At 43.9% G+C, this 27,744-nt stretch overlaps 1 protein-coding gene and 1 long non-coding RNA gene across 2 annotated transcripts in view; one reads left to right on the forward strand and one right to left on the reverse strand.

Annotated features, from left to right (window-relative positions):
* Positions 1 to 1,258: 1,258 nt before the first annotated feature.
* LOC115600434 lies at positions 1,259 to 26,674 on the reverse strand. Its single transcript, XR_003988955.1, has 3 exons — positions 25,937 to 26,674; positions 5,352 to 5,438; positions 1,259 to 1,723 (listed from the first exon to the last, which is right to left on the reverse strand). It is a non-coding gene; the product is annotated as an uncharacterized LOC115600434 (long non-coding RNA).
* TMTC1 (transmembrane O-mannosyltransferase targeting cadherins 1) overlaps positions 25,632 to 27,744 on the forward strand; it is a 144,361-nt gene continuing 142,248 nt past the window's right edge. The window contains exon 1 of the mRNA XM_030469098.1: positions 25,632 to 25,942. Coding sequence (XP_030324958.1) covers positions 25,632 to 25,942 — 311 coding nt within the window. The remainder of the gene's footprint in view (positions 25,943 to 27,744) is intronic.

A 27,744-nucleotide genomic window follows, 5' to 3' on the forward strand; every position in this document is an offset into this window, starting at 1 on the left:
AACACTGTGGTTTTCCCTAAATTTATCCTCTGAATGGCTGGAATAATTTTGCTCAAACAGTCTGAAAATATTTAGCCTGGGGCAAGCACATTAGTGGGAAAATTTCTGCCTGAATACTGAATCCTTGGCAGATGCAAGCAACTGAAATCTGGGTCTTATAAAAGGGAGTATGAGGCAAATGTAACTATTGTCATCTGTTCCAGGTGTCTGTCCATACAAATGTTTCTGGTTGGATACACAAGTAATATGTTCAAGTTCATAATATATCCTTTCTCTTTAGGAACCAGCTTTATTCTGGTAAAACTCATTAAAGTCTATGGAATTGCAAGATCATAAATCCAGCGTAACACAGGAAAATCAGGCCCTGTGGATGTGCTCTGTGTGCGGTATCAATTTATTTGCCATGTATATATAAATAAGATTTGTGGTGAAATGAGAAAAAACAAGCTGCCTGTATATCATCTAGGAATGAGCTCTATGTTGTGCTTAATATTTTGCAGCAACAAACATGGTGACAGACTTATCAGAAACAGGGGCTGAAACGAAGCTGTTGATCCAAACATCCTCACCGTCCTTTGCCCTAAAGCCAAAGCAAAAATGAGACTTTCCAGTGGGTGTGGACCATGGTAACATTACTTTTTATCATCATTATTAATGTTATTATATTCAGATGTGGGTTATGTTTACAATTACAGTGTTGGCAGGCTGGCTCTATTAGAGCTGCCAAAGCTGATCATCTAGCCCCAGATCTGATCATATTTCTGAGAACACAGTCTGAGATTTTACAGAGGATGGAGACAAATTGACTCCTTCTTCCTTGCCAGCTCATCTTGTCATATCTATTTCAGAGAGAGATGCAACATTTATTTTATTAGCCCTCTCCAGAGGAGGGCCACAAAGATGATCAGAGGGCTGGAGCACCTCTCCTACAAAGACAGGCTGAGAGAGTTGGGGTTGTTGAGCCTGGAGAAGAAAAGGCTTTGAGGAGACCTTCTAGTGGCTTTCCAGCATCAGAAAGGGGGGGCTACAGAAAAGGAAGGGAGGGACTTTTTACAAGGGTGTGTAGTGATAGTACAAGGGTGAATGACTTAAAACTAGAAAAGGGTAGATTACATTAGACATGAGAAAATTTCCTTAGTGTGACGCTGGTGAGACACTGGAACAGATTGCCCAGAGAAGCTGTGGATGCCTCATCCCTGGAAGTGTTCAAGAGGAGGCTGGATGGGGCTTGGAGAAACCTGGTGTAGTGTGTGGTGTCTGTGCCTGTGCAGGGGGACTGGAACTAGATGATGTTTATGGTTCATCCCAACCCAAACCATTCTGTGATACTTGCTTTGGATCCCTCTGGGTGGTTGCTGGGCAGATGCTGAGCAAAGTTGGTGGCTCTGCAGCAGTGGAGGGAAAAACACAGAGGTGTCCTTGCAGGTTCAGCAGGTAAGTGAGCTCATGTTCACTGCTATGGTTTCATGACAAACCAATACAAACCAATATATGCCAGTTCTCTGTGGTTAGGCTGATAAACTTTCTGTCCAGGGGATAACAAATCAGCAAACCTTTTGTGGTGTATATTGCATCCAAAAAATAAAGTGGGGCCAGCAGCTAAACTGGGACAAAAGAGATCCTTCAGGTAGGTCTAGCATCCAGCACTTCAGACTACCCAGACTCTGTTCCTTGTATTTGATGGCTCAGAGTGAAAATGAAGAAATGAGCAGGTCAGCTTGCCCTGTGGAGAGAAAGAGAGACACTCACTGGAAAGCAAGGTAGATATTCAGATTTTATACAAGCAGAGCCAAGGCAGCAGGAATCACAAGGGTATGGCCATGAGCAAAAGGATTATTCTGTGGAAATGGTCTAGAGTAAACAACAGAGCAAAACCACTTGAGCTTTGATAATTACTTTAACAGAATGGAGTTTTCATAGAATCGTAGAATTTTCAGGGTTGGAAGGGACCTTTAGGATCATCTAGTTGACCAGGAGCAAACAGTGAGGTCCTGCAGTCAGGTAGGGAGTCCCTCTCCCAGCTCTACATTCTCTGGGTAGAAAAAAGACAGGGCAGTGTGGAGGAACACTGCACATTTCCCACATGGGCATGTGTTTACCATGCTAAGAAACAGAGCTTCTTCCACATACCCTTCCTCTTGCTACTTGGTGTAATGTTTCCCTGTGTCCTTTGCTTTCTGAAATGAGTGCTCTTCAAACAATTTTTTTCCAAACAAGTTTTCCTTCCATGCCCTGCCTCTTTCTATCCTAACTGCTTAATTACCATCCTTTGCTTTCTCCCTTTCCTATCTGTTCCTTATCCTGGCACTGTCAGTGAGATGGAAAACATGGTTCCTTAGACCAGAAGCTTTCACAGGAAAGTTGTAAAACCCACCACCCCCAGCCCCTCACTCTCCCCCAGCAGTGAGGCATTCAGAGCAGTCCAGTAAGGGGTTGGTGTTCTGCTCTGGACTGTAGCCCACGGGTTTCTTTTATATTTGTATCAGCAGAAGAGTGAGGAAGCATTGAAGATGATTCCTCTGGGTTCTTATTCTCTTGTTTGCTTGTTTAGTTCCACAGAATTCAAATTTTAGCACCTCTTTTGGGGAATTTGTAGGAAGTATGTTTAGCCTAACTCAGCTGGTGCTGTTCCAGCAGCTCTTTGTTGTGGATAATTCAAGGACACCTGTGTTGGACCTCAAACCAGCACACTGCTGAAATGGAAGGAAATGGGGTTGAGTCTCCTAGCTTATAGAAGCTCAGCACAGAGGTGAGCCCTTCTCAAGAGAAGAGCATCTACTGGATGGACAGTGACAGCTGAAGTCTTCATCCCTAGGACAGGCCATTAACCCTCTCCTTCAGACGAGTGAGACATCACAGGTGATCTTCCAACCATCCAGGTTTGATCATTGAAAGCTGCCCCATGTTTCCCTTTGAGCTGGTAAGTTTCTTCTAATTTTCTTTGGATTTTTCTAAGCATCCACTTGACTCTAATGGATTTAAAAAGGGATTTGCATTGATTTACTGGATTCTGCTTTCAGTGTGCTGGGATAGACAATCCAAATGGGCCAAGTAAAAGCTACTGCTATGTGTGCAAGAGTGAAACCAGGAAGAAGGTGCAGATAGTGCTGCCAGAACAGTTCATGGAGAGGAACCATTTCTCCCTTCACTTTAAACAGTAAGTATTTAGGTTTTGCATGACTAAATGCAGCATTATCTTCTCCTTAGCTGTTGCTACTTAGCTGTTGCCTTTTTATTTGAATGAATAAGCAGCTCTGAAGAGGAAATGCAGTTGTTTCATGGCTGGGTTTGTTTGGACTCATTTGGGTTTTTTTACTGTGGACAAGTTCATATATAGAGAAGCAGTGAAGCTCAGCTTATTTTAAGTAGTTAATTTTTGCTGCCTGACCTGTATGACTGAGTTAAGGTCACAGAAAAGTGCATATTTTTTTCCATAGATTATGTACTTTAGGCTTTGGGCTGACGCTAATAATTGTGATTTCTGGGACTGGAGGTAGAGATAAAAAGGCACCTTAATTCTACGAGTCCTTGCTAAACGTTCTCAGAGGAATTATGTAAGCTCCCTCTGTAAATTGCATCAACCTCTGGTTTCATCTTTAAAAGTAAGGGCCTCAGCTACCCCGTGAAGGCTAGCAGCACAGGGTACAAAAATGAATATAGGCTGTTGGTCCTGCTCCATCCTGAGTTTACACAGTACCATTAAGCTATCATTTCTTTCATGATGTTGCTTCCAGTTATTTTATATATTAGGAGTGGCTGATATGCTGGAGGGCAATACCACTACAACTGGCAGGTTGATGGAAGTGATTGTTCTCTATTCAGCACTTGTGGGGCCACATCTGGTGTAATGTACCTGGTTCTGGCTCCCAAAAAGTGTGAAAAAGGCATTGATAAACTGGAGCAACATTAGAGGACAGCCACTAACGTTGTCAGGATGCAGGAGTTCATAGTGTCCAAGGAAGAGCTGGGTTTGTTCAGCCTTAAGAATACTGAAGTGGATTATTGCTGCCTTGAACTACCTAATGGGGATTACAGAGACAACAGAGCTTGCTGAGTGATGCCCAGAGAGAAATGACAAGAGGCACCAGGCACAATATGTACCAGGGAAGATTCCTACTGTGCCTAAGTTTTCCCCCTAGAAAGTTGCAGAGCTGAAGAAGTGCCCAGAGAGGCCCAAGGCCCCAAATATTATCAAAACTTGACTGTACCAGGCCTTGAGCAACCTGAGCAAATTGTGCAGGTAGTCCTACTTTGCATGGGATGATTGAACTAAATGTTCTTCCTATTACTCTATGCTTCACTTTTATTTAGTGGCTCTATATTATGTCTTTCCCCAACTCAACAGGTATCTCTGTCAGGCTTAGATATTCAAGTTATAGCTTTTATTGGGATAAAGAAATATTTGTGGCCTACAACTGTTGAAACATAGGTGTAGAACTAAGCTTATGAACACCTAGGTATGTCTTGGTGTTCTGCATTGGATGTCCAGTCCTGCCCTCACTGAGTGCAATAGTTCAGTATTCATTTGTTTCAGAGAGGCTGGAACTATTGCCCTTACTACTTAGTTTTTATTTATGTCATTGAGGCTTTATTACAGAATAATAAAAAATCATTCTTTACAGAAATGAGAGCTTTTGGACATGACCCTTTGCCTTAAAGGGTTCTGTGTCTGGTCTTTGAATACATACTTCATATGAGGTGTGTTCATTTTGCCTTGGAACCCACAATTTCTGTTTGGTTCCCAAAACTGATTTTGGGAAAAAAAAATACTCCTTGTTACTGTTTCTGTCTCTTGGGTGGTGGTTCCCAACCCCTCACTTGTCTTTTGGTCTCTGCAATAGTAGACAGGATGGTGGTAGATATCTACTAAGTAGATCAGAAATAGCTGAAAAAGGAGTGGGGCTGTGGAACTGCTGGCAGGTTCCCAGTGAGCCACTGTGTCCCTGCCCCCTTGAAAAACCTTCTCATCACCTCACTCTTGCCAGACTTCAGATTTAACCACTTGTATGGCCCTTATCCAACTGAGAGGGCAAAGCCCTGCTCAGAGGTCCTGGTGCAGATGGCTGGAGGAGGGGTGGGAACACCTTCAAACTACCACAAAAGGAGAAGCTGATGGATGCTTTCCCACATGGGCATCAGTAGGCAGGTTACTGTTTCACAGCTCTGGTCTGTATCAGGCAATCTGTCATTTACACAGGCAATTAAAAATTGCCCTGCCAGAGCCTGCTTTGCTAAGCAGAGGGAGGAGAGAGCAGGCAGTTTGAGATGAATGTGACCAGGAGCTGTCAGGAGGTGTTGGCATTAGTCCCCTAATTATGTCAGAGATGCCTGGAGAACATCAGGCTGCTTACCTCAGCCTCAGCTCCTCCTTGCTGTGAGATGGGAGAGGTCACACTCGAGACTACTGCACCGGGCTTCCTTCAGACCCTGCCCAACATCTGCAAATGAACATGGAAATAAAAAAGAAATGAAACTCAAAGCCAATAATGAAAAGAAGGGAAATGCAGCCGTGATGTGTTATTGCATTGAGGATGTGAGTTCGCCAAATACATCCTGCTCCTTTTCCCCTAGCAAATAATCCACAGGGAAAACAAGCCTTTGCTGTTGCTGTCAGCTGATGTGGTTATTCCTTTGGTTCCCACTGAGAGGGTTGAGGCTGGAGTTCCCAGACTCTTTCCTCAAATGTGTTCCTCTGCCAGTGGTATTATAGTGGCTGTAAGCTGTCCTCATTCCTGCTCTTTCCCTTAAAAATAGCAAGGCTGGTCACAAGGAGAAAAAAGAGAGAGAGGTGAAATATGACAGCTTTGCCATTTTTGCTTCATTGGTAATGTTCTCTGAATTTTCTTGGGGGAAATCAGGAAATTTGGGGATCTTGAGGACAAAGTTTGATGAGGTCCTTCACACTGATTTGTGCTCTGCTGCCCTTTTGCAGGGCAAGGACACTGCTTTCATATGACACATCACTGTAATGCTTTATATTAGCTTTCCATTGCTTGGTGCATTCAAAATGTGCCTTTTCTAATAAATAGGGAAAAAAAGGAATTAATTTTCCATCTCCTGAGATTTTTTTTTTCCCCCATGCCTCTTTCAAAAAAAAAGCCATTTTTACATAATTGAAAATACCAAGATTTTCTTTCTCTCATCTTGTACAATGCCTTTTTACTATATAATAATGTGCCCAGCAGTTGGATTTTCAATGTCAGAATAAATGGTACCTACATCTTATTACTGATGATCATCCGATGCCTTGACACATCTCTCTAAAGCTCATCTGCAAGCTCAAGTATTTTCTTATTCCCTTGTAAGGCCTGAGGAAGATCACAGCCTAATGGAAATACATTTGAGGGAAAAATGTTTTGGGCATCTGTTTGTTTCTTTGGACTGCAGTAGAGTACAAAGAGAAGTGTTAAGCTGGGAGCAGGGTAGAGCCTCCACACCTTGGAGTCTCTGAAAAGCTCACAACCAAATTGCAGTAGGGTTCTGTATGTTTTAACTGGGTCACTGAGTGAGAGCCATTTGAATGCTTCATGCTCTGCATCTTCCAAGTAATTGCAGTTTAAGGATTCATTTTAATGTTAATTTTTCCCACTTACGTGTTTGAAGCTGAGCTTGGAGTTATGCAAAAAAGAGGCATATCTCAATCTATTCTGAATTTCAGGCCAACTAAGTGTCAGTATAAAACCAGCCCTACATTATAATTTTATAACTTTACAACTTTACATATTAAAACTTTTTAGATTATGCTTTTGATATGGTGAAAGACAAAGGAAAACTGCTTAAAAAATGATTCTGCTTAAAAAAAAACGGATATGTTTTCTGAAGAACTGCAAAACAAGATGCTGTTTCATGCACCCACGTCTTTGAAACACCAGTGGTTTCAAGGCAAGGAAAAGACTGGATGTTTACACAGCTTTATCTGACCCACATCACATCCAACTTTTCAGTTAATTTTAAATTCTTTGTAATTTTTTTTTTGTTATTTTTTCCAAAATATGGCTATTTCCTCCAGACATTAAGATTGATAGGACCCTTAGAAAAATGAGAACCAAGAGAAATTTTGTGATGACTGAGTGAGATTTAAAGCTGAGTGCTGGGGATCCTGAGTTCTTCAGCAGCCTACACCATGGTCAGCCAGCAAATTGCTGAAAACATCTGTGCTTCAATTTTTCTAGATTCTTCAAGATCTTTGCTGCCAGAACCAGTTAGCAAATTTTTTTCTCTCCATGGGAAATTCTGATTTTGATGGTTAAAAAAAAAAAAAAAAATAAAAGGAAAGAAGAAAATTAATTTCTGTCCATACCCTCAAATTTGCAGCTAAAAACTGCAGCAGGCTGAGAGCTCTGGCTGAGGACCATCACTCCAGTGATGTCTCCAGTGCCTTGTGCTACAGTCTCCAGTACAGGATAGATTTTGGGCCTGAACAAACTTCCCCTCACTCACAGGTGTCCTGCCTCTTGCTTAACTTGGCCAAGGGTGCAGCTTGTGTGGTGTGTGCTGTGGGATGTAACCCAGTGGGAACCTTTGGTCATCTTTGAAACTGCAGCTCCCACAAAGAAATTTAGAAGAATTTCCAAATGCATGGATTTTTTTCTTCTGACCAGATAAGTTAGCAAAATGAGTAATGAAAAATGTTGATTACTCAAAGAAGGGGTGGTCCATTGTAACCCACATTGCTGGCCCTTTATTGAGACAGCTGCATTTGCTCTGAGGTAGCTGTAGCCAGCAGCTAACTAGCTGGTATCCCAGCTACCAGCCTGGCTGGTGATGCTCTTCCAAGCTTTGTCCCTTCCTGAAAGGAGCAGGAGCACCCAGTTCAGGGCTTCTATCCCATATTCTGCCCTTGTACAAGAGAAATTGTGGCTAAGAGGAAATTTGGCAAACCTAACTTCATGACTTCTTCCTCACAGCAACCAGCACACGAATTTCAGGGGCTCCATGTTCCCCTCCTGCAAGACTTGGAAACCTTCAGGGTCTGACAGCTCTGAGGGCAATGCAGTTCCAAGTTGCACTTTCTTGTAGAGTCTTTTGCTTGTGTGGAAGTGGTAATTTTGTTTTGCAGTAACTCTTGCAGTGTGCTAAATTCTGTAAAGTCCATAAGTGAGCAGACATTGCCTCGGAGGAAGAGAAGAACAACTCTCATCAACAAATAGGGCTGTTATGTGAATATAGCTGCTTTTGGAAACTGGCCACTGATAAGGGATGCCCTCAGATGCACTTTGGAATGGCATGCTGGTGGAAGTGGTTCTTGAGGCCATGAGACAGCCAGAACTATGGAAAAGGTCCCACTGATGGCTGGAACAGTGACAGGAGGTGTGAGAGGGGCTATTGACAGAATGAGGATCTGAAGATAAGTATAAGCAAAAGCAGCTGATGAATTAGAGGTTCAAAGTGAATGGTGTACTTCAAATGACCAGGCAGGAAAGACAGCTTCAGAAGTAAGGCAAAATGATAGCTGGACAGTAAAGAAGGCTAATAAGCAAATTATACAAATTTTATCACAGAAATATGTAGCAAAAGAATTTAATTACAGTCATGATTTATTAAAATGAGCTGGGAAGGATCCCAGTTCAGAGTAGCTTTTTATAGAGGAGGCAGCCCACATATTGCCTGTCCAATTAGCAAGAGAGATTTGTGGACACAGGATGTGGAAGCTGGCAGCCACAGGGTGAATGGAAGTGTGTCTGTGAATCACATTTTGACAAAAACGAGGGAGAAGACTGTCTTGGCTCATCACAACCCCTCCTCTGTCTGTTTCTTTTTTTTTTCCAATCCAGAATCAGCGTGTTTCTCCCCTCAAACAGCTGTCCTGCCTTTGCTTCTTTTGATGCTGTGAAGTTCATCAATATTCATCAGGCCTGGAGAGAGAGACACTAATTGTCAGCAGAGACAGCTGGGTGACACACTGACAACACCAACACTACCAACAAGGGCAGATCCTTTGCCTTTTAGCAGCTCCCACCACCCTGCAGTGGGAAATCTACCTTAGCACCACAGTGCTGCTGGCTGCAGAGGTCTGCTGAGGACTGCAAGGATTCAGACACAGCACCCACTCTAATCCTACAGCTCCAAAGGAGAGCACAGAAAAATCTAAGCAAGCTTGCAAGGTGACAGGCAGAAGCTTTGAAGGCTGTGCTTGCTGTCTCTCGTTTCTTGAGGAGGAAACCCCTCCTCGTTTCTTTTGAGAACTTTACAACCAGCATGCTGCATTGCCTTTTATTTCTTTATTTAAATTGCTTCGTTTTTAACCAGACATTAGGTTTTTTTTAACCTGTGCACCACTTTTCGAAGTACTGATCTGAATAGATCAATTCATATTTTTATTGCTTCCTAGTTAGCATCTGCACTTGTTTTGAGATTTGCTAACGTTGTTAGTGTGTTGTTTCTGTGTCCTGAGCAGGTGGGAGGGACACACTTAGTATAATTGTGTATTGGGATGTGAATCTCAAAGGAGCTTAAATCCCGATTCAAAAGCCTGGCTCTCACTTAGGGCAAAGGCAGATGTTAGGGATCTGCAAACATTTGCCACCTTAGGCAGAGAAGCTGTGGGAAGTGTTGGGCAGAGACACCTTGCAAGGCTCTGCCAGACAGCTCTGTCTCAGCAGCAGAGCTGACAGCTGAGGCCAAACCAGCTCTGAAGCTCTGGTGACACCCACACACTGAGTGCCTCCAGGGAGCACCTCTGGCGAGGTGGGTTGGTGAGTCCAGAGGCAGCATGACTGCTGAGTTTCTAGAGGTGACACCCAGGTTGTGCCAGCATCCTTAGAGGAGTTGTGCCACCACTCTGCCTGTGACAGTGCAGGTGGACCCTGTCTGACTTGTGCATTTCTGAAAAAGATACTTGAGGAGCTGCAGTCAGCAGTGTCAGCCCATGACCATGAGTCTGGTGTTTCTCATGATGGGGATGCTGGCAAGAAGGACCACCAGCAGCACTTGTCTCCTGCCAGCCCATCTGTCAGTGTGCATTGGTCTGATACTTGCAGCAGTTCCTTTCAGGTTTAGGACCCGTGACCGTACGTGGCCTCTGGGGGTGTTCGTGTGGGTGGTGGCAGGTGCTCCAGGTGGGCACCCACCCCAGGTGGGTGTCTGATTATTAGTTTCCAGGGGAATGACTAATAGCTTGGCTTTTGCCATATTTGACTGTGGAAGATCAGAAGATCAGAAGTGATTCCTGACTTACCACATCTTTTCCTTCATTAGATAACCATCAGAGAAGTAAATTTCGCCCTGCAATGAGGAGAATAAAATCCCACAGCTGAGCTGAGATCAAGATAGACATTTCTTTTTAATTTTTTTTTTTAATTATTATTTCAGGAGGCCCTTCACACCAACCAAAGGAAGATATTTCTTCTGTGCAGTTACCGGCACACCAAAATATCTAAATTTGTGATGACCCTCAGGATGTGACTCAGTGATCTCAGGTAGATGTTGTGGCTACCTCAGAGTCTTAAGTTGTATGTGAACTAAATACTTACCTTACTAGATTGAAATTATTGATGCAACAACAATATTCTTCTCCACTTGCAAGTCTTAATCTAAGAAGGATTTTGTACAGCCATAAATGTGGAGAAAAAACAGAAATGAAACCCTGAAAGGCTAGGTGTATCCTTTTTTTGCAGCTGCCTGGTATTTAGGATTCTTGTGTTCTAGAGGACATGCAAACCTTCTGGGTTTTGGTGGGCTTTTTGTTCTTGTTTTTGGAGTTTATTTTTATTTTGGTGGTTGTTGGGTTTTGTTTTGGTTGTTTTTTTGTTGTTTTTGTTTTTTGTTTTTTTTTTTTGGAAGGGGGTTTTGGGGTTTTTGTGTGTGTTTTTTGTTTGGTTTGGTTTGGTTTGGTTTGGCTGGGTTTTTTTTTTTTTGTCAGCTCCGTTTGCCACTACTCCAGACACTGTGGGATGTAAATGTGAAACTGCTCCCCTGTCACTGAGATTTGCTTATTTCAGATCTGAGTTGGACTTGCTTTTGGCAAATGGGTGCTTGCAGCTGATCTGCACCCATTCAGAAGCTGAGCAGATGCCTCTCTGAGCCACTTCTGTGTTTATAAAAGGAAATGAAGCATGAAACCAGGTGCTTTCTGTGCTGTCCTGAATTATGGATTTTATTCTTCTCGTTAAAACATAGTTTACTTATCTTCTGGTTTATCATTTTTGAAGATGATATAGTGTAAAATACCAGGTTCTAACTGGCAAATTCTGATGGAACTCCAGAAACTGCTTTCTTCCCTAAAGCTCTGCTGCAGTTCAGTCAAGTTCAGCAGCCCCCTCAGCAGGGAGGAGAGAATGCTCTGTGCATTACAAAGACCCAACAATGTAAATAAAATGGAAATTAGGCCTGGACTTTCCTGAAATTTTCTACCTTATGTTATGCAGGAGTTCAGACGAGAAGATCTTAACAGTCCCTTCTAACCTAACTCTCAATGAAAAAGGGACACACGTTTTTGAGACTGAGCATCAAAGGACTCTTTTCTTATGTTTTTTTTTTTCAAAATGTTTTTTTGAGGACAGAAGAAACACTTTGCTTTAGTTTTCTGGTCTGAAAATACCAATAGTTTGTTTTATTTTGGAAAAAAACAAACAAAAAAAGCCCTAAGAATGGTCAATCCATTGCTACTATGCCTGCAGGTTTGCAGAAAAAAAGGGAAAATGGGCCACTGTATCTTAGATATTCCATAGGGTGCTTAGAACTAATACCACAGTGATAGGTTTTCTGTTTATCAGGAGTGATCACCTTAATACTGAGCTGAAATGCTAAGTGGAGAAAAAACTATTATTGCTATGAATGACCTGAATCTGGCAGGATTTTTTGTTGTTTGTGGCTTACAATTTTGAAATTGTTTTTCAGCTACTGAACTGTGGCTTCTCTGTAAGCTGAGTTTAGAAAATGAAGGTCAATAGTGGAGAAAGAAAAAAACCTGCTACAACCACATACAAAGGCAAAAGGTTTAAACCTTTGGCTCACAGTAACTTGCAAGAAACCCACTGTAATTTTGATTGCAGCGATTAAAGGTGAGTAAAACAGCTCTTTGTGGGATTTCTTGCCTTCAAAGCACATTTAGTTAATTATTACATCTTAATTTATTTTCTACCTGAGAATAAGCCTGGCTGTGGGAAGCAGAGCATGGGAAACACAGGATGGTGCTTTTCAATGGCAAAGCTTCAACTACGGCATCGTTTTTCATACTTGCAATATTAAACCACAGAATCCACAAGGGAAGTACCATAATAGCAAGATGCTATTAAAAATGATGGTGTGTTTTATAAGAGCTTCCAGTGTCTCTCATAATATTTGCAGATAATCTCAGTTTGCCAATTTGTTGAGTCATTATTCTCCATCTGTGGTACCCAGTCATAACCAAATAGACTATTACTTTCATTTTTATCAAAATTAGTGAGCTCGTCACCAACATGTCAGAGAAAAAAAAAAAAAAAAAGGCATTATAAGCAGCCTAAAGGTAATATATTGTTCCTCTAGCATGTGCTCAAGCCTGCATAGTAACTGCTGATTAAAATGTTAAGGTCTTCGATTTAGAAAGATGGAGAGGGTATCTGCCTTCATACCTTGCTAGACACACATGTTTTTTGTGGTTTGTTTTCCAGGATTAGTGACCAAGACCTTGTGCTGCTTGGCGTGAGACAATTTCCCTTAACTGGGTGCATGCATTAAAATCTAGCAGCCTCAATTAAACATTCTCTTGTACTACAAACCAGTATGTGCACTTGAGTTTAGATTCCCCAAAGAACAGGCACTTTGCCATCTTTGGAGAGGAACACAGTAAAATTTTAAAGGTTTTTTTCATGGTCTGGATGTTGGCAGCCATAGGCACCCATCCTTGCCCAGCAGACTAAGCAGGAACTGCTTCACTCATCAGGCACAAGTTCCTTTAAGAAAAAAAAAAGAGACAGAGAGGTGGGAGTGAATGGGACCACTGTGCTGTGCCTTAAAACCTTTAGTACAGTGTTGGTTTGGGTGATAGCACTTTTCACATTACCCCTTAGCACTCAGTAGCTAAAAGAGCCCTCGGTCTTCTGTTTGCACATCTATTTGGTTAGGTTGTGTGCTCTCAGCATCTTCTTCCTGAACTGCAGTATTACAGCTGGACACTAGAGAGCTCCTTTTACCAAAAACTTCTCAGCAAAGCAAGAGAAGGCTCCCTGAGAGGCACCTTCCAAATATTCCCCCTTTTTAAAGGGAATTTTACTCGTTTTTCATTTTTATGTTAAAAAATAATGCTCTCAGGGAAAATCCGTCTTTACCAGAATGGTGGCTGCAGCTCTAACTTCACATATCCTAGCCCCAGCAAGGCAGAGCTTTCACAGGACTTGTAACATGGGAACTAATTATACAATTTCAGAGACAGCAAAAAGTAAATCAAATGCTGCCAGCTTGGAAATTATAATTAAGTTTTCCTCAGAATAACAAACACACTCAATATGTGATTTATTACGACTATTTCTGTATTAATGATAGTAATAGGCTATGTCATGCACCTATGCAGAGTACATGTTTTCATCTAAATTGCTGGATTACAGTCACAGATGCAGGATGAATTTTAACTAGCTCTCTGCAGTCATTCTGCTGATAACCTTAAGCCTTACAACACCCAAGCTATTGCTAAACACCCCTCTATTAGCAAGTGATGCAACAGGATGACGACAGGGCTCTACTTTTTTCATGAGATGTGTCTGACCTCTTCCCCCAGCCACCTCCACCATATCAGTTCATTTATTCAAAACCAAAACAAAATCTCCTATGCTGTCACTGTAAGGACATATGTATTTCTGCTTCTTATGCTTACAAGTATGGACTGCTGTAAGATGTTATAAAAAGGTGACATCCTATTGTATTCCCAGCTAGGGGATTTTTCTTTGAGGTTGATTTACTGTGTCCTGAGGTCAGCAATGGTATGGCACAGGATTTTGTCTCCCAAGGAAATTCCTGTCCCATTCCTGATTCAAAATCCTGGAGTACAAAGATTGACAACTTCAGAAAGGATGGGGAAAGCCTTCTTCCAACCTCTTGTGTGCTGTAGTGGTCCTTGGCTAGGGCAAAAAAATAGCTGGCTCTATTAAGACCTGTGATAACATCTGCTACTGAGGCTCTTTCCAGAGGCACCAGCATTCTGATGCTCACCTTCCTCTCTCCCACCTCCTCCCTCTCACACATCCCAGTGTGAGCCAGTGAAATCTGGAGTGGAGAGCCTTTGTTCTGAATGCAGGTCTTCCTCTTCCCAATCCTGGTGTGCCCTCAGAGGGCAAAGATAGCCACACCAGGAGATAAGTTTTCAGCTTCTGCCTGTAGTTCCTGCTGAGCTTCTTTGTAGCCTTGGGCAAACCTCTTTGTTTGCCTTCAGGTTTGCTCAATGATGAAGCTAAGGCTTAGTTTCTTCCACCATTTCTTTGCTATGATCCCTTGCTTAGACTGAGACCCTAAGGCTGTTATTGGGCAGGTGTAAAGGACTGCAGCTCTGTGGGTGGGTGTAAGAAGGGCCAGGTTTGGGTGCAGGTGCCTTTTTGGGTCCTGATGAGAGAGTAGTGTCTGTGGCTTGGATGGCACAGCTGGGAGACCAGGCTGGCACAGCTGGCAGGGTGGTCCAACCAGTTGGAGGTTTGTTATTGCTGTTGCTCAGTGACACTTTCAGCTGGACAGACCACTTAATTATGAATTTAAAAGCTCCCAGTCTCATTAGACTACTTGCAGGCAGCCTGACAAGGTGAAAATGTTTGTTATTGTCTCTAGGTGCATGTCGGAGAGGATATTCTGCAGGAGGGGGTCAGGTCTGAGCAGTTTTACCTAGAAAGCCAAAGAAACAGTGTTGAGAGTTTTGAGGTGGCTTCCCCTTCCAGACAGCCTGGCTGGGTTAATAACTCTGAGCTGAAATGTGGGAGATCCATCTTGTCACTTAGCTTCCAAAACCAGCATGTGACAATGACAGCTGAGAGCCCAACTTCAATGTTTCTTTCATTGTTCTTTTCAACTCGCAGTCCTCAAGAAAATGGACAGAGAGATGGAAAGAGAGATTCTCAGGGCAAGGCAGCTCCAAAGAAGGTCACTGTAGGAGGGAAAGGCTGCCCTTTGATTTATCTGAAATTATTCTCTCTTTGGAACCGCTCTGTACGAGTTTTGGCCATGTCATTACACAACCCACACCCTGGCTACCATAGATGCAGAGCAAGTCCCCAGCACTCTTAAAAGGCTGCCTAAAAGACCTTAAGCTACTCAGACCATCCTCTCCGACCTTTGAGAACAGAGGGCTCATAATAATTCATGAAAACTGAACAAAATTCAGCCGTAACTCGCTGAACTGCAGCTGACAAAATGAAAGGGTGTGGTGAAGTCAGGGCTAGAACATTCCTCACAAAACCCCATTTCTCAGAAAATTGTGTTTTATTGTTTCCAGCCCTGGGAGCTCACGTTACACCCTAGCCAAACCTAGCAGGGCCCTGTCATTCATCAGTCAGTTTTATGGCATGACAGGAGTCTGCAAAGTTAGAAGCTGGTTAAACAAATTTAAAAAATTTAATGGGATCCTCTGCCTGTGTCTTGCAAAAGAGAAAAGGAAATGCCTTGGGATATCTTTTCCTCACTGGGAGTATCGTGTGGGCCCCCAAAAGGCAAAAGCAGCAAGGTGGCCACTGGAGAGAGAGAAAAGCATGCAGTATTTTATGAAGGAAATTAAAAATGTGATTCCTGTCAGGCCACCCCTCATGAGCCTGTCTTTTCTCATCAACATTTGAGAACATGTGATATTCAGAAAAAATGAAAATGCTGGCTGTGGCTGTGAACTACTTTTCCCCCTAATTTTATTTTGCTTCAACTGTCCAGAGAGCAAATCTTTTGGAAGTTATCCAAGACCTCAGTGTCTGAGGACCTCTTTCTAGAAACTAGATATAATAGTGCTGCCAATTTAGCTGACAGATGTGGTTATTACAGTGACAAAACATCCTGGGATCTTCTAATCCCTTTCTTTTTAAAAAAAAAAAAAAATATATATATATATATATATCCCAAAATATTTTGGTCTGTGGTTTCAGGAAAAATGGCTCATTTAATATCATTTTTATAAACAGTTATTGAATGGATGGTGATCCATAGGCTATTCCTATCATCAAGATGTCACCCCCTGTCAAGTCTGACTAATAGGAGTTTATAGAGCAGCAGTGAGTACAAGTGGTTTCAGTGACACGAATACAAACTCAGCAGCTCAGCTTACTGCAGCTTAGCATGGATTAATTTCCCATGGCAGGCGTCAGGCTCATGCCAAAAAAAGACTAACCCTGCCTTTATGATTTTTCTCTTCTTCCCAATTGTCAGTCTGTGTAAATACAGAGATAACTAGCAATAGGCCCAAAGTACAAAGTCGGGATCTCTGCAGCACTTCTTCGCAGTTGGGCTGTGCTTGAGTTTTCCTTGAGGCTCTGCTCCTGTCTTTTCCCTTATAAAACTACGCAGAGCAAACTCAGTACATTTTAATTGTTTTTATCAACAGGCCTTTAGGCAGCAGGGATATAGATGATGTAATTATTTTTCTTCCCTCTATCTTTTCCCACGGAAGGATTAATTGTTCAGAAGAATGTTGTGGTTTGATAGCGTGCTTTGTTTGCTACTATTACTCTTTCTATTTGTACTGAAGACTGTTGACCTTTTAGCACTGAGAAGATGATCATGAGGGTCACAAGAATCCTTGGGTCTTGTGGAGAATCACTCATATTCTTGAAGCAGCTTCCAGGGAAGGTCTGTCTGAGCATACATGACCTCTACTCTAGAAAGTTTGATTGCCTTGTGTCTGAGGAACAGAGCTGTGGAAAGAACTTGGTAATAGTTAGATATGCTGGGCATATCTTAAAAACCTCTAGAGAGCCCGCAGAAGAAAACTAAGAAGGACTTAGGAGATGGTAGTGAGGTCAAATGAACCTTGAGCCAAGTCCCTGAATTTGATCTGGTATCCCAGGGATGGAATAAAAGGGCAGGTGTAATGTGCTGGCACTGGGACACATTGCTGGGGCTGCTGGACTGGCTGAGAGGGGATTCATACGGGTTATTACATGGGGAGATTCATATGTTGGTATTTTGTATTGCTCGGGACAGAATACAAAGTGGGATAGCACAAATAAGTGAATCTGGAGCATCATGCAGGAGGCCATCATAAATTTTTTTATTTGGTAGAGGTGACATAAAACAGAAGTGTTGCTGAGCAGGTTTAGTAACAGTGAGCATGCGAGATTTGCTCTCATACTGTGGCTTGTTTTGGTTTCTACATTTTCCAGGCTCTAAATGCTGTCCAGAAAGCTTCCAGACTCTTTATTGCAGGGATACTAGGAGTGTTTCAGCTGAACTGTGGATGACTTTGGGCTTTGGGTCGAAGCCATGGGAAATTTGTAAGCTCTGAACTAGACAAAACTCACTGATTTGTTTTTCCAATTGTTTACCAATGGAAATTCAAAGGTTACGAGATCCTACTGACTGAAAAGAGAGCTGGAGTGGAATCAGGTAGGAGAAGTCAGCTGAAACACATGAAGGGAGTGTGGGAGGAATAAGAAGGCAAGAGAGCAGCTCATCTCCTTGGAGAGGGGCTGAGTTCACAGGCTCTGAAAGGAGGTATTCTTGTGGTTCCCATCAGCAGGAGCTGAAAATCCTGAGCTTACACATGTGTACTTGTCTTGGGGGAAACTGAGAAAAATAGAAATATGTCTCCCCAGAGCATTTCAAGCAAGCCAAGTGTTTCCTTCATCTGGATAAAAGGTGTAGATGTCTTGTTAGCACATCCAGCTGGTACCTTCAACGTTTCTATGTTTGTAGCCCCAAAATTGTCTTTGCAAGACTCCAGTAACAATGTAACTGTGCTCAGTGTGACCTCAGGGGGAGATCCAAAAGAAAACAGGATTTGCCCATACTCTCACACCCTAGGCACCCAGCAACATGAAATCCAGGTCTCCTAGCCCTGATACCTGCAGCGGCACATAGGGAAAGGGCCACCAACTTTAGACATCACAACATGTCTCTTGGGTTCTTCTCAGATCGAAACCAAAGAGATCTGCTGACACCTTGATGACCCAGGTGCCATCTGCACCTACCATTCTCACAGCACTTCTTCCACTGGTCCTTCTGGTGCTTACACACCTAACAGTGTCTTTCAGTGAGGATGGATGGGCTTGATATTTGACTTAAAAATTGATTATTGAAACTTATGTTACCTGTCCTTAAAGAGCAAGGATCACTGGAAAGGGTTCAATTTATCCTACCTCCAGTGGGAGGGTCACTTAGATGCATGGTCTGTGGAAACAATGGAGGGAGAAAGGCAGCACTGAAAAGCTGCTCCAATCATTCCCAGCTGCCTCTTTGACCACCCCACATCCTCCTCTATTGCCCACTGAACTGGGCTTTCAAAAAGTGTCCTTTGATAAGCAGTACGGGGTTTAAATCGCTTGTATTTTCAATTTATCTATTGATAAACTTCTCAAACACTTTGGGAAAAATGCAGTGGGCACACGGTGATGTTTGCAGGTGCAAAGCAGACCTGTGTGATAGCTTTCCAGCTGGCTGAAAGCCCTGCTGTTACCTTGGGTGGTTGTAGTTGTGCTTGAAAGCTTATTTTCTCCTCAACACAGCTAGAGGTCCTCAGCACAACTTGGTGTAAGAGGACTGGTGAGAAGCAGTGCCCAGAGTGGCTGATTGATGTGTTCTTTTATCTGCAGTGGTTGTTCAACATAAACACTAGAAAGTTAAGCCATATAAAATAAAACTGTATCTGCATGCAAAAAGAAAACCCACAGAAATAAACCAGTAAAACGGAAAAAAAAAAAAAAAAAAGGGAAAAAAAAAAAGCCATATTCCTTTCTTCAGTAACTTTTATGAAAGCTTTCACCCTCCTCAAATTACAAGGACTCCATGTGGTTTATTCTACGATGAAGATTTTAATATTTTTGCTAAAATTTACTCCAGCTGTTGCTAATCATAGAGATATGAATAATATTATTATAGAGTGAAAAGTCTTGACTGGTCTTGGTGTAGATTTATTAATTTGTAATTTTTCCATCTTAAACCCAAATATTAAAAAATAGATGAAAGGAAAGGAAAGTAATTGTAACCACTGGCTTCTACTTCAGCATGATGAAATTGAGCTTGCTCGGTAATCAGAGAATAAATGTAGAGATTTCCTGATTTTATCTGACTGTCTGACTTTATCAGACCATTTGCAGTGACTGCAGTTCAGCTGAAAATAGGGATGCCAGAAGATCTTATATATAAATCAGTTACTTTTCAGAGAAAACTGCTATTGAGTTCCAGCTCAGAGATGCCCAGAAAACAAAACCAAGTGGATCTGAATAGGGAACAGGCTTGGGGTTTTTAATCTCTGTTCTTATTTTGCCATATAAACTTCCAAGAGACAATTACATAGAGGAACATAGAGTCAACTCTGAAGGCTGAATATCGGGTAAAATTAAACTGATTCAGATTAGTCCAAACTGAAAATGCCTCCTTTGTCTTGCAAAAATCAGACTCTTCTTCCAAATACAATGCCTCCCTTCAGGAGCAATCCCAACCACTAAATATCAAATAAAATGCTGTGCCCAAATCTGTTCCTTATACTGTGACTCTGGTGTCCTCACCAACTCAGCATCCAAATTTACAGCCAGGAGACAAATTTGCAGGTAGACAGCCTTGTAGGAAGCTTATGGTGGCTGAGTTACTCATCTCCATTTCTCAGAAAAGCTGTGTTTTAAAAGCAACTTCTCTCCAGCAACTCTGAAAAGCCTCACACTCCTTCTGACCAGCTTGTACTCAGAAACAAGGTTCCAGGCAGAGCAAAAAGTGCAGTCTGGGGTTATGCACTGTAAGTGAAAAAAATGGAGGGTTGTCTAAGTGTTTTGTAATTTGGTCATTCAGAAGTGGGACTATCCTGAGTTGGCTTTTCCCTTTTTAATTTTTGTGGTTCTGAGCCATTAGCTGCTTTCTGTGAAGTACATAAAAATTCAACTCAAACTGTCTTGTACTTAATCAGCATTAGAAAGATGAATGTTACAAGTGGTAACTCCTATGACTCAGGCCCTATAGGCTGCACTTTTCCCTTGCTCCTATGCCATAAAAAAGATCTTTCAGGCAGGAAAAGACTGAGAACTCTCTTGGCTTTGGGAAATTTCTGCAGTGCTTCTAGAAAAAGAAAAATGCAGATCCATGCTCAATAAAGGATGAAAAATGCTTTCTCTCTTCCCATTCAATCATGGGGCTCCAAGCACCCAAATCAAGCACACAAAAATGAAAAGTACTCGTGTCCTCAGCTGATGTGTGACGGTGTCTCAGTGGATGACTTTAGCAGCCTATTGCCATAGCCCCATAGGCTATGGCTCTATAGGCCATAGGTGAATAATCCCACTATTCTCATTAGTGGGACTTGTCCCATCTTTATATTGTATTTGACCTTTAAACTGCAACTACTCAGGTCACTCTTTACCATTTGTTGGATGCCTCTCCCCTGACAAATTGCGGATGTTTCACCCCCAGCTGTAGTTCAAAGACCCTGTACAATCCTGCTCATAGAGTAAGGCTTAACCTGGGCTTCTTCAAAGGCAGAAAATGCATTTGTTGAATGAGCTGAAAAAGAGATTCCCTCTAATCCAGTAACAACTATGGTAAGCTTTTTCTCAGCTTGAAATCGCTCATTTTACACAAGCATACAAAATAGGAAACAAATGGATCTATAAATGGGTCATGGAAGATTCTGTATAACTTGCCATCTGTGTCATGGGTAGGAAATGTGCATCCATGGGGATCCACCAGGCCGTGCTTACCATGTGATAATTTCATAAAAACTGAGGAGTTTGGATGTTCAGAGATAATATTTAGCATAATCCGTGACTGCCACAGAGAGAAGGTTTATTAGGGAGTTGCAGCCTGAACTTGAAATCCTACATCCCTATGAAAAAGGAGAAGTCATCCTAAGGATACTGGATTGCTTGGTCTCCTAAGGATCATAGGACAAGTTTACCAAGGGCAAGAATTTTCCCTCTCCTGCTTGTAGTACTTCTGGCCACAGTCAAAAGTAAAAGCAAAACCATAGGAACATTCAACGGGCTCTAGGAATAATTGATCAAAGAGAAACTTTCTGTAGCCTCTATAGACCTAGAAGCAATTCAGTAACAAGCAAAAATGATCATAAATAAGATTTCTCCTGTGCAATGCTTCCCTGCACCATTGCAGTGCTCCCAATAACTCCAAAGTTCACATCCTACTTGGCTTAACAGAGTGATGCCTGGACTGAACTCCTTGGAGGGCTGTCAACATGGATTGCTTTCTGTGTCTCCAAAGTTCTTCCACCACAGCACACTGGATTAAAGATGCCAAACTTTAAATTTTAAACACTCCTTCATTTATGATGGCAATTTCTTTTAACAGCTAGCAGAACCTGATGGCTGGCTCATTCTTGGTTTTTTTTTTTTTTAACCATATGAATGGAATCTGTACTAACCAAAGCTTATTAGTGTGGCAGATACAGAGTTTCATCCCGAGGCCACTGAAAGGAATTGCAAAACCATTCAGTAACTGACTAGAAGCAGAAATCAATTTTACCAGTTACCAAATGACTTAGTTTAAAAATAAAAGTATTTGTTTAGACAGCAGGAATCTATTTACATGTGTTACTTTTGAAATTTACCTCTAGCTATGACCATATGGTAACCCAACTTTTAAATCGTATTTACTGCATTCTTATACTTTAATCAGCCAATGCAAAGCTACACTCTTCAGCACTCCATATTTAAGCTTGAAACTCAGAAATTTTGCAGTTTCTCTCTCCTTTGAGCAGTTGCCATCTTCAGATAATAACAGATCAATCAGTGCTCAACCCTTTGAAGTGTAACAGTTCAAATGTGTCTGCTGCCTGGTGTGCGCTGCCGTATGTTTTACTCCAAGTGGAGGCTAAACTTTGCTACTTCAGAAGTAATGAGCTCTGCTCAATTAGCAGAGCAAGTTCTTTTTGAGCATCACACGTAATTCCTTGCAAGGTCTTTAGTTTTGACAGCCATTTCTTAATCTTCTTATAGAGCTAGCACAAAACTTGTGATTCAAATACAAGCAGGCAGCCAAATAGCTGGAGTGCTCCAGCTACACACATGATTCCAGAACTCAGCTTGGCTCTTCTGAGCAGCAATTTGGCTTTACATTTCAGAAGCAATGACATGGTTACTTTAGAAAGAGAAAAAAATCAAGGCTTGCAGGAGAAGGTAATACTCCTTATTAGACCAGATGTTTCTGGAAGTGGCAAAGCAGCTTTGGAGCAAATCATCCCATCACTCTTCTTCAATCTCTCTCTTTCAGGACCCTCTATGTGTATGCCTGCATATGTATGTACAGACTGAAGACTCCAAGTACAGAGGTTTTCAGTGTGTTCTCCTACTCCCTGAGTTCTGACTTCTTGCTGTTAGTTCCTTTATAGGTACTCAGGGCTTCTAGCACTAGACAACGTCTTGAATTCAGCCTGTGATGGTTGGTGACTGGTATGTGACAAGGTAATATTTCCCTTTGTGGATCAAAAAGAGAAGCTTATGTACTTGTATTTTAGCAGGTCTTGATGTGAAGAACAGGAGCTCTTCCTCCCTCTTTGACTGGAGTATTGTTTTTTTTCTGTCAGATGTTTGCTTGAGAGAAGAAAGGAAAGACCTCGCTTCTCTTGGAGAGGTGAGAATAGATGTTCTTCTCATAATATAAACTTGATAAATCAGCATTAACTCCACTTCATGCATAATATTTCTAGAAGCCCATAAGAAAACAGATGAGAAAACAAATAGGGTTTTTCTCCCTTGCAAATTCAAGAGTCCCCTGCTAGATGAAAGCCAATGGCCAGTGTTGGTGCCCTCTTGAAGAGAGTGAGGGCAGAAATAGACCAGAATAGGTCAGGACTGTCATCTCTTTCCATGCTTTTTGGTGTTGTCAAGGATGGTAGGTTATGAATGTGACTGGGAAATCATAGATCTGTATAGGATTTGATGTTATTCATTCCAAAGGGTACATCTGTTGTACTATGCAGTGTTACATGTCGGTGTATTTTACTGTCATAGGATATTGACAGCAAATCCCTTGATCAGAAAATGTTATTTTATCACTGCTTCATAATTTACCATTTTAGAACTCTGCATATTTTGCAAGCTTTATGTGATGAACTAGTTAAGCTCAAAGGGGTGGATAACAGGACTTGTGACATAGCAGGGATGTGTACCACAGTCCTGGGTAATTAATGCAGATGCCTGTCTCCTGCCCCAAGATCATGTTGCCTGAGCCCTGTTTCATGGCAGGGTGGGCTGCCCCAACCTGTAATGAAGGAGAAGGACAGAAGACTGAAAAAATGACACAGGGTCTTGTTGGGAAGGACATGTTGTCAAGATCTAGCTGAGTGCCTTGGTTTTGTTGGGGTCACATCAGCAGTGCTGCTGACCCCCCCTCAGGCTGCCCAGCTCACCCATGTGTGGCACATCTGCCCCAGAGAACAGTCAGACCCTCAGCTGCCCATTTTGGAGCTACAGGGGATTTCAGATTTTGTTTTATAGGGTAATTTAGGATTTCAGATATTACCTGGAATGTACTGTAAAGTGATTACAACCTTTAAATTTCACGTTGGTTTTGCTTTCATCACCAACATTACAGCCCATCCTTCCTCCATCCGCCCTTCCAATAACTGTCAACATTTTAATTTATGTCAACAAAACCTCCCAGTTCTACCTTTTAGGAATGTCTCCAGTAGTGACTTTGTTTCCTGGGTACTTTAAAGGCTTTGGTACTTCAGTGCCTCTGGAGACCAGGCTCTTTCTGCGCTCATGCACAGATGACACAGTTTAGCTTTACATGCCCAAGCTTCGAAACTTCAGTGGAAATTAATACCAGCAACACCACAAGGAATAGTCTCCCATGCTGGGGAAAGCTCCAGGGAGCCAACTGGCAAAATGTCATCAGCCACTTAAAGGGAAAGTTTGAGTGATGACCCTACTTCTGGTGGAGTTTCCTTCTGTCCCGGATATAAACACGCTGTCCTAGTCAGAGTTAACAGTTATTTTTAGCTGTGACAAAAGTGCATCTGAAAAGCCTGTTCTGTATAACTTGGAAAACACCAGGTCACTCAAAGTGCCAAATAAGCTGTAGGAAAAAGCATTCCTGGAGACAGCTTGCCCTGCATAGTCTGCATGAGTTCTTCAGGGCTTCTGTTCCCCTCTTTTCCCCGCACAGAGGCACACACACCAGCAGGCATGCTCACACACACCCAGCAGCTCAGAACTGCAGAGGCTGGTGGTGAACCATGCTCAGTGTGCCTAGTTTTTTGTTTGCTGTTTTTTTTTTTTTTTCAGGAGGAAAAATCAGAGTACATTCAATATAGTTCATTCACCTAACTGAATTCAAGCTTCTTTGCCAAAGCAATATTATTTGTTTGGTTATAAGCAGGAGGTTTTATTTAAATGCTAAAAAAAAATATTAAAAAATCAATAATAAAGTCCTTGCTTTTTCTGTCCCCTGAAAAGGCCATGGACACACCTTTTACATCTAGATTAGGTCATCTGAACATGGCCTTTTCTCAAGTGAGTAGCTGGGAGTTGTCACTAACACTAGAAAGGTCACACATGGGAGAAGACAGACACTGCAGTCATCAGATTAGTGCTTTGGAGAAGGCAGATCTCAGGTGAAGAGGGACAGGTGATGGACCTGAGTAGAGAAAAATTCAATGGCACCAAAACGTATTCCCATCCAGCAGCAGGACATGGTGGGGACTCTTTGGCAAAGCTGATGCTGCAGGTGATGGATGGTGTGGACCAGCATGGATGCTGGTGTGGAGCACCACGGATGTGATGGAGCAGAATTGAGACTGTGGATTAGCATCTCTACTGGGGTTCCCTGATACTGTGGATCGGCACCGAATGCAGTGGATGAACATACATGTTGTGAGTGCTGTGGAGCAGTGTGGGTGCCCTCGAGTCAACTGGGACATTCCCACTCCCCAGGTCTACATGGCCCACAGAGAGCCTGCAACCTCCTTTATTTTATTTTTTTTATTATTTTTCTTTTAACAACGCTTTTAAGAATTTTTAAATGAGCGGCCGTGGAGAGGGTTGCCCGCCGGGGAGGGAGGAGGTCCCAGGCAGGGATCTGGGCAAGTAGCCTTGCACCTGTCTCCCACGAGTGACCGGGGCGACCCGCCGCACCGGGGCCTCGCTCCCAGCCCCGCAGCACACTCCGCCCGGGGGCAGCACGGCCTCGCGTGGGTGCTGCCCTGCTGTGCCGTGTGGGTCCAACCCCCCCCGGCTTGCGGGAGCCAGCCCCGTTACAGCCCACCCCGCCGGCAGGCTGAGGTGGCAGCGGAGGTGACAGCGCGGCAAGGAGCATGCGTGCGGGGAAAGGGGGGGTGTGGGGGGGGGACAGACGGAGGGGGGAGGAGGAGGAGGAGGAAGAGGAGGAGGAGGGATGGCGCGGGGAGGCGGCCGCTGTTTATTTGCAGCTGGGCAGGCTGCGCCTCGGCAGAGCGCGAGTGGCCGGCGGCGGCGGTCCCGCTGCCCGCCCCGCACCATGCGGGCGCCGCTGCCTGCCCGTGCCGCGGCGGCGGCCGAACCGGAGCCGGGGCAGCCAGCCCGGGGCCCCGCACCCTCTCCCGCGCCCGAGCCATGGTGACAGGCTCGGCGCGGGGTTCCCGCAGCCGGGACCAAGCCGCGCCGGCCCCCGTAGCGCCGGCCCCAGTCGGGCGGCGCGGCGGGGCGGCAGCGGCGGCGGTGCTGGCGGGGCTGTGCGCCCTCTGCTACGGCAACTCCCTGCGGGGCGAGTTCGTGCACGACGACGTCTGGGCCATCGTGAACAACCCCGACGTGAGGGCGTCCGCCCCCGTCGCCTCCGCCTTCGCCAATGACTTCTGGGGCAAGCGGATGGCCGAGAACACCAGCCACAAGTCCTACCGCCCCCTCTGCGTCCTCACCTTCAAGTAAGTGCCCGCCGCCGCCGCCGCAGCCCGGCTTCCTCTTCCTCCTCTGCCGGACCCCTGCCCGGGCGGAGGGAAGCAGCCAGCTCCGGCTGGGGGTCAGGGGGAGCTCCCCTGGGCATCGCCGCCCCCGGTCCCGTATCCTCGGCGTCGTGATTCAGCATTTCTGTCCGGAGCTGTGCGGGACGGGGTGTGCCCCAGGGGGTGAGGGGGGAGCTCCTGCTGCCGCCTGGGCGGTAGCGATCCCGGTGGGATGGAAGTTAGCTGGAGAAGAGGAATGATGAGGAGTCCGCTCCGGCGGGAGCCTGCCGCTCTCCTGGCAAGTGCCCCGCTTCCTTCCCTGGCGGTTCGGGAACAGGTGGCGCCTCTTCCCCAGGCTGCCGGTGGATAAAAGGGAAAACCGAGCGTTTGGGAAGGCTCTTCAGAATGAGAAAGGTGTTAAAATTTAATTCCCTGAGAGCTCCTCCTCTTGCGCATCCCTTTGCTTTCCCTCCAGTACTTCTCTCTGCGGTTGAGTGATCATGCGAGAAACTTCTCCGGTGCAGTTTTGAAGCAGACCCATAGTTGTTCCTACCTTTCTTTTCAAGGCTAAGCGAAGGGGTCTGCCTCAAGGGTACCGCGCCGTTTCTTGCAGCGCGGCTGGCAGCTACGAGCCTCTCATGTCAGTCACGGAGTTCTCCGCCAGCCTTGTCTGCTTCAGATGTTCCCTGTGTACCGGGCAGAATTGTTGAGGAGGAGTTTCTGTTCTACAGAAATAAAAGAAGTTGAGGAGAGGCAAAGTAACTGCCAGTTTCCATCTCTAATCCTAGCAGGGAAACCCAGATGCTTCTCTCTCTCTCGATCTACTAATTATCTACTAATTTGTGCTAGATCAACTTAGTTAAAATTCATACAGCTTGTCGTCCTTCCCATTAGTTTGTGCTGCTCTTATTTATTCTGATGAAGCACGAATGATGCTGAGAGTTTTACCACACTGTAGCAGTTAAAAATGATAGCGGTCTTTGCAGGGAACTGTGCTGAAGAACTCGGTGTAGCTGGGTGATGCTTAGCACTAGGGTCCAGTTTCACAGAGGCTCGTTACAAAGCTAAGGCAGGCATAAGGAATACACTGTGCGACAGTGCTAAGTATGAGGTGTTCTGGAACCTCCTGACTCTGCTAATTGAGTAACTATTTATTAACATACCCGATTTATAAATAACATTTCATGAGCTATCTGAAAATAGCATGTTTCTGTGAAGCAAGAGCAGTTTCGGGGAATGCAGCAGCCCCTTGGCACCCCCATGGAGCACTTGCTGCGCTTTGGTTGTAAGAATGGGCTTGGAGCCGAGAGCAATCGGTGTCAGCTCCTGGGGGGAAGCAGGGCTGGGTGGGCACGGAGTGGAATGTTCCAAATAAAGCAAAATACAGTACAGACCCTTGTAAACTAAATTGTTCAGGGCAGATCATGTGCATTCCCCTTGAAGGGGCTCTTAGCAGGTAGAGCCAGGGCAGGGCTGGCTTTGTGCACGCCGAGTGCCTTCTCCATCGGGTGTCCAGGCAAACTGTTGCAGTATGGGGGAGTTGTCTGATTAATGTGTTCCTCCAGGGGCAATTTGAGAGGTGAGAGAACCTGCGTGTAACACCACTGCCTGTGCTGCATGCGGTATTGGTGCTGGACCTAATCTCTTAGCTCAGGTTGCAGGCTTGAGGTTGTGTTAGGCTAGATAGAATCTTAAACTTTAATAACGGAATGGAAACTAGATGCTTTAATTGCCATCTATACGGAACTGGTTTTGTCTTTGCTATTTAAAGGGGGGAGGGCTTC

Source organism: Calypte anna, chromosome 1 (genome assembly GCF_003957555.1).
Source record: "Calypte anna isolate BGI_N300 chromosome 1, bCalAnn1_v1.p, whole genome shotgun sequence".
In the NCBI taxonomy this organism is placed as follows: Eukaryota; Metazoa; Chordata; class Aves; order Apodiformes; family Trochilidae; genus Calypte; species Calypte anna.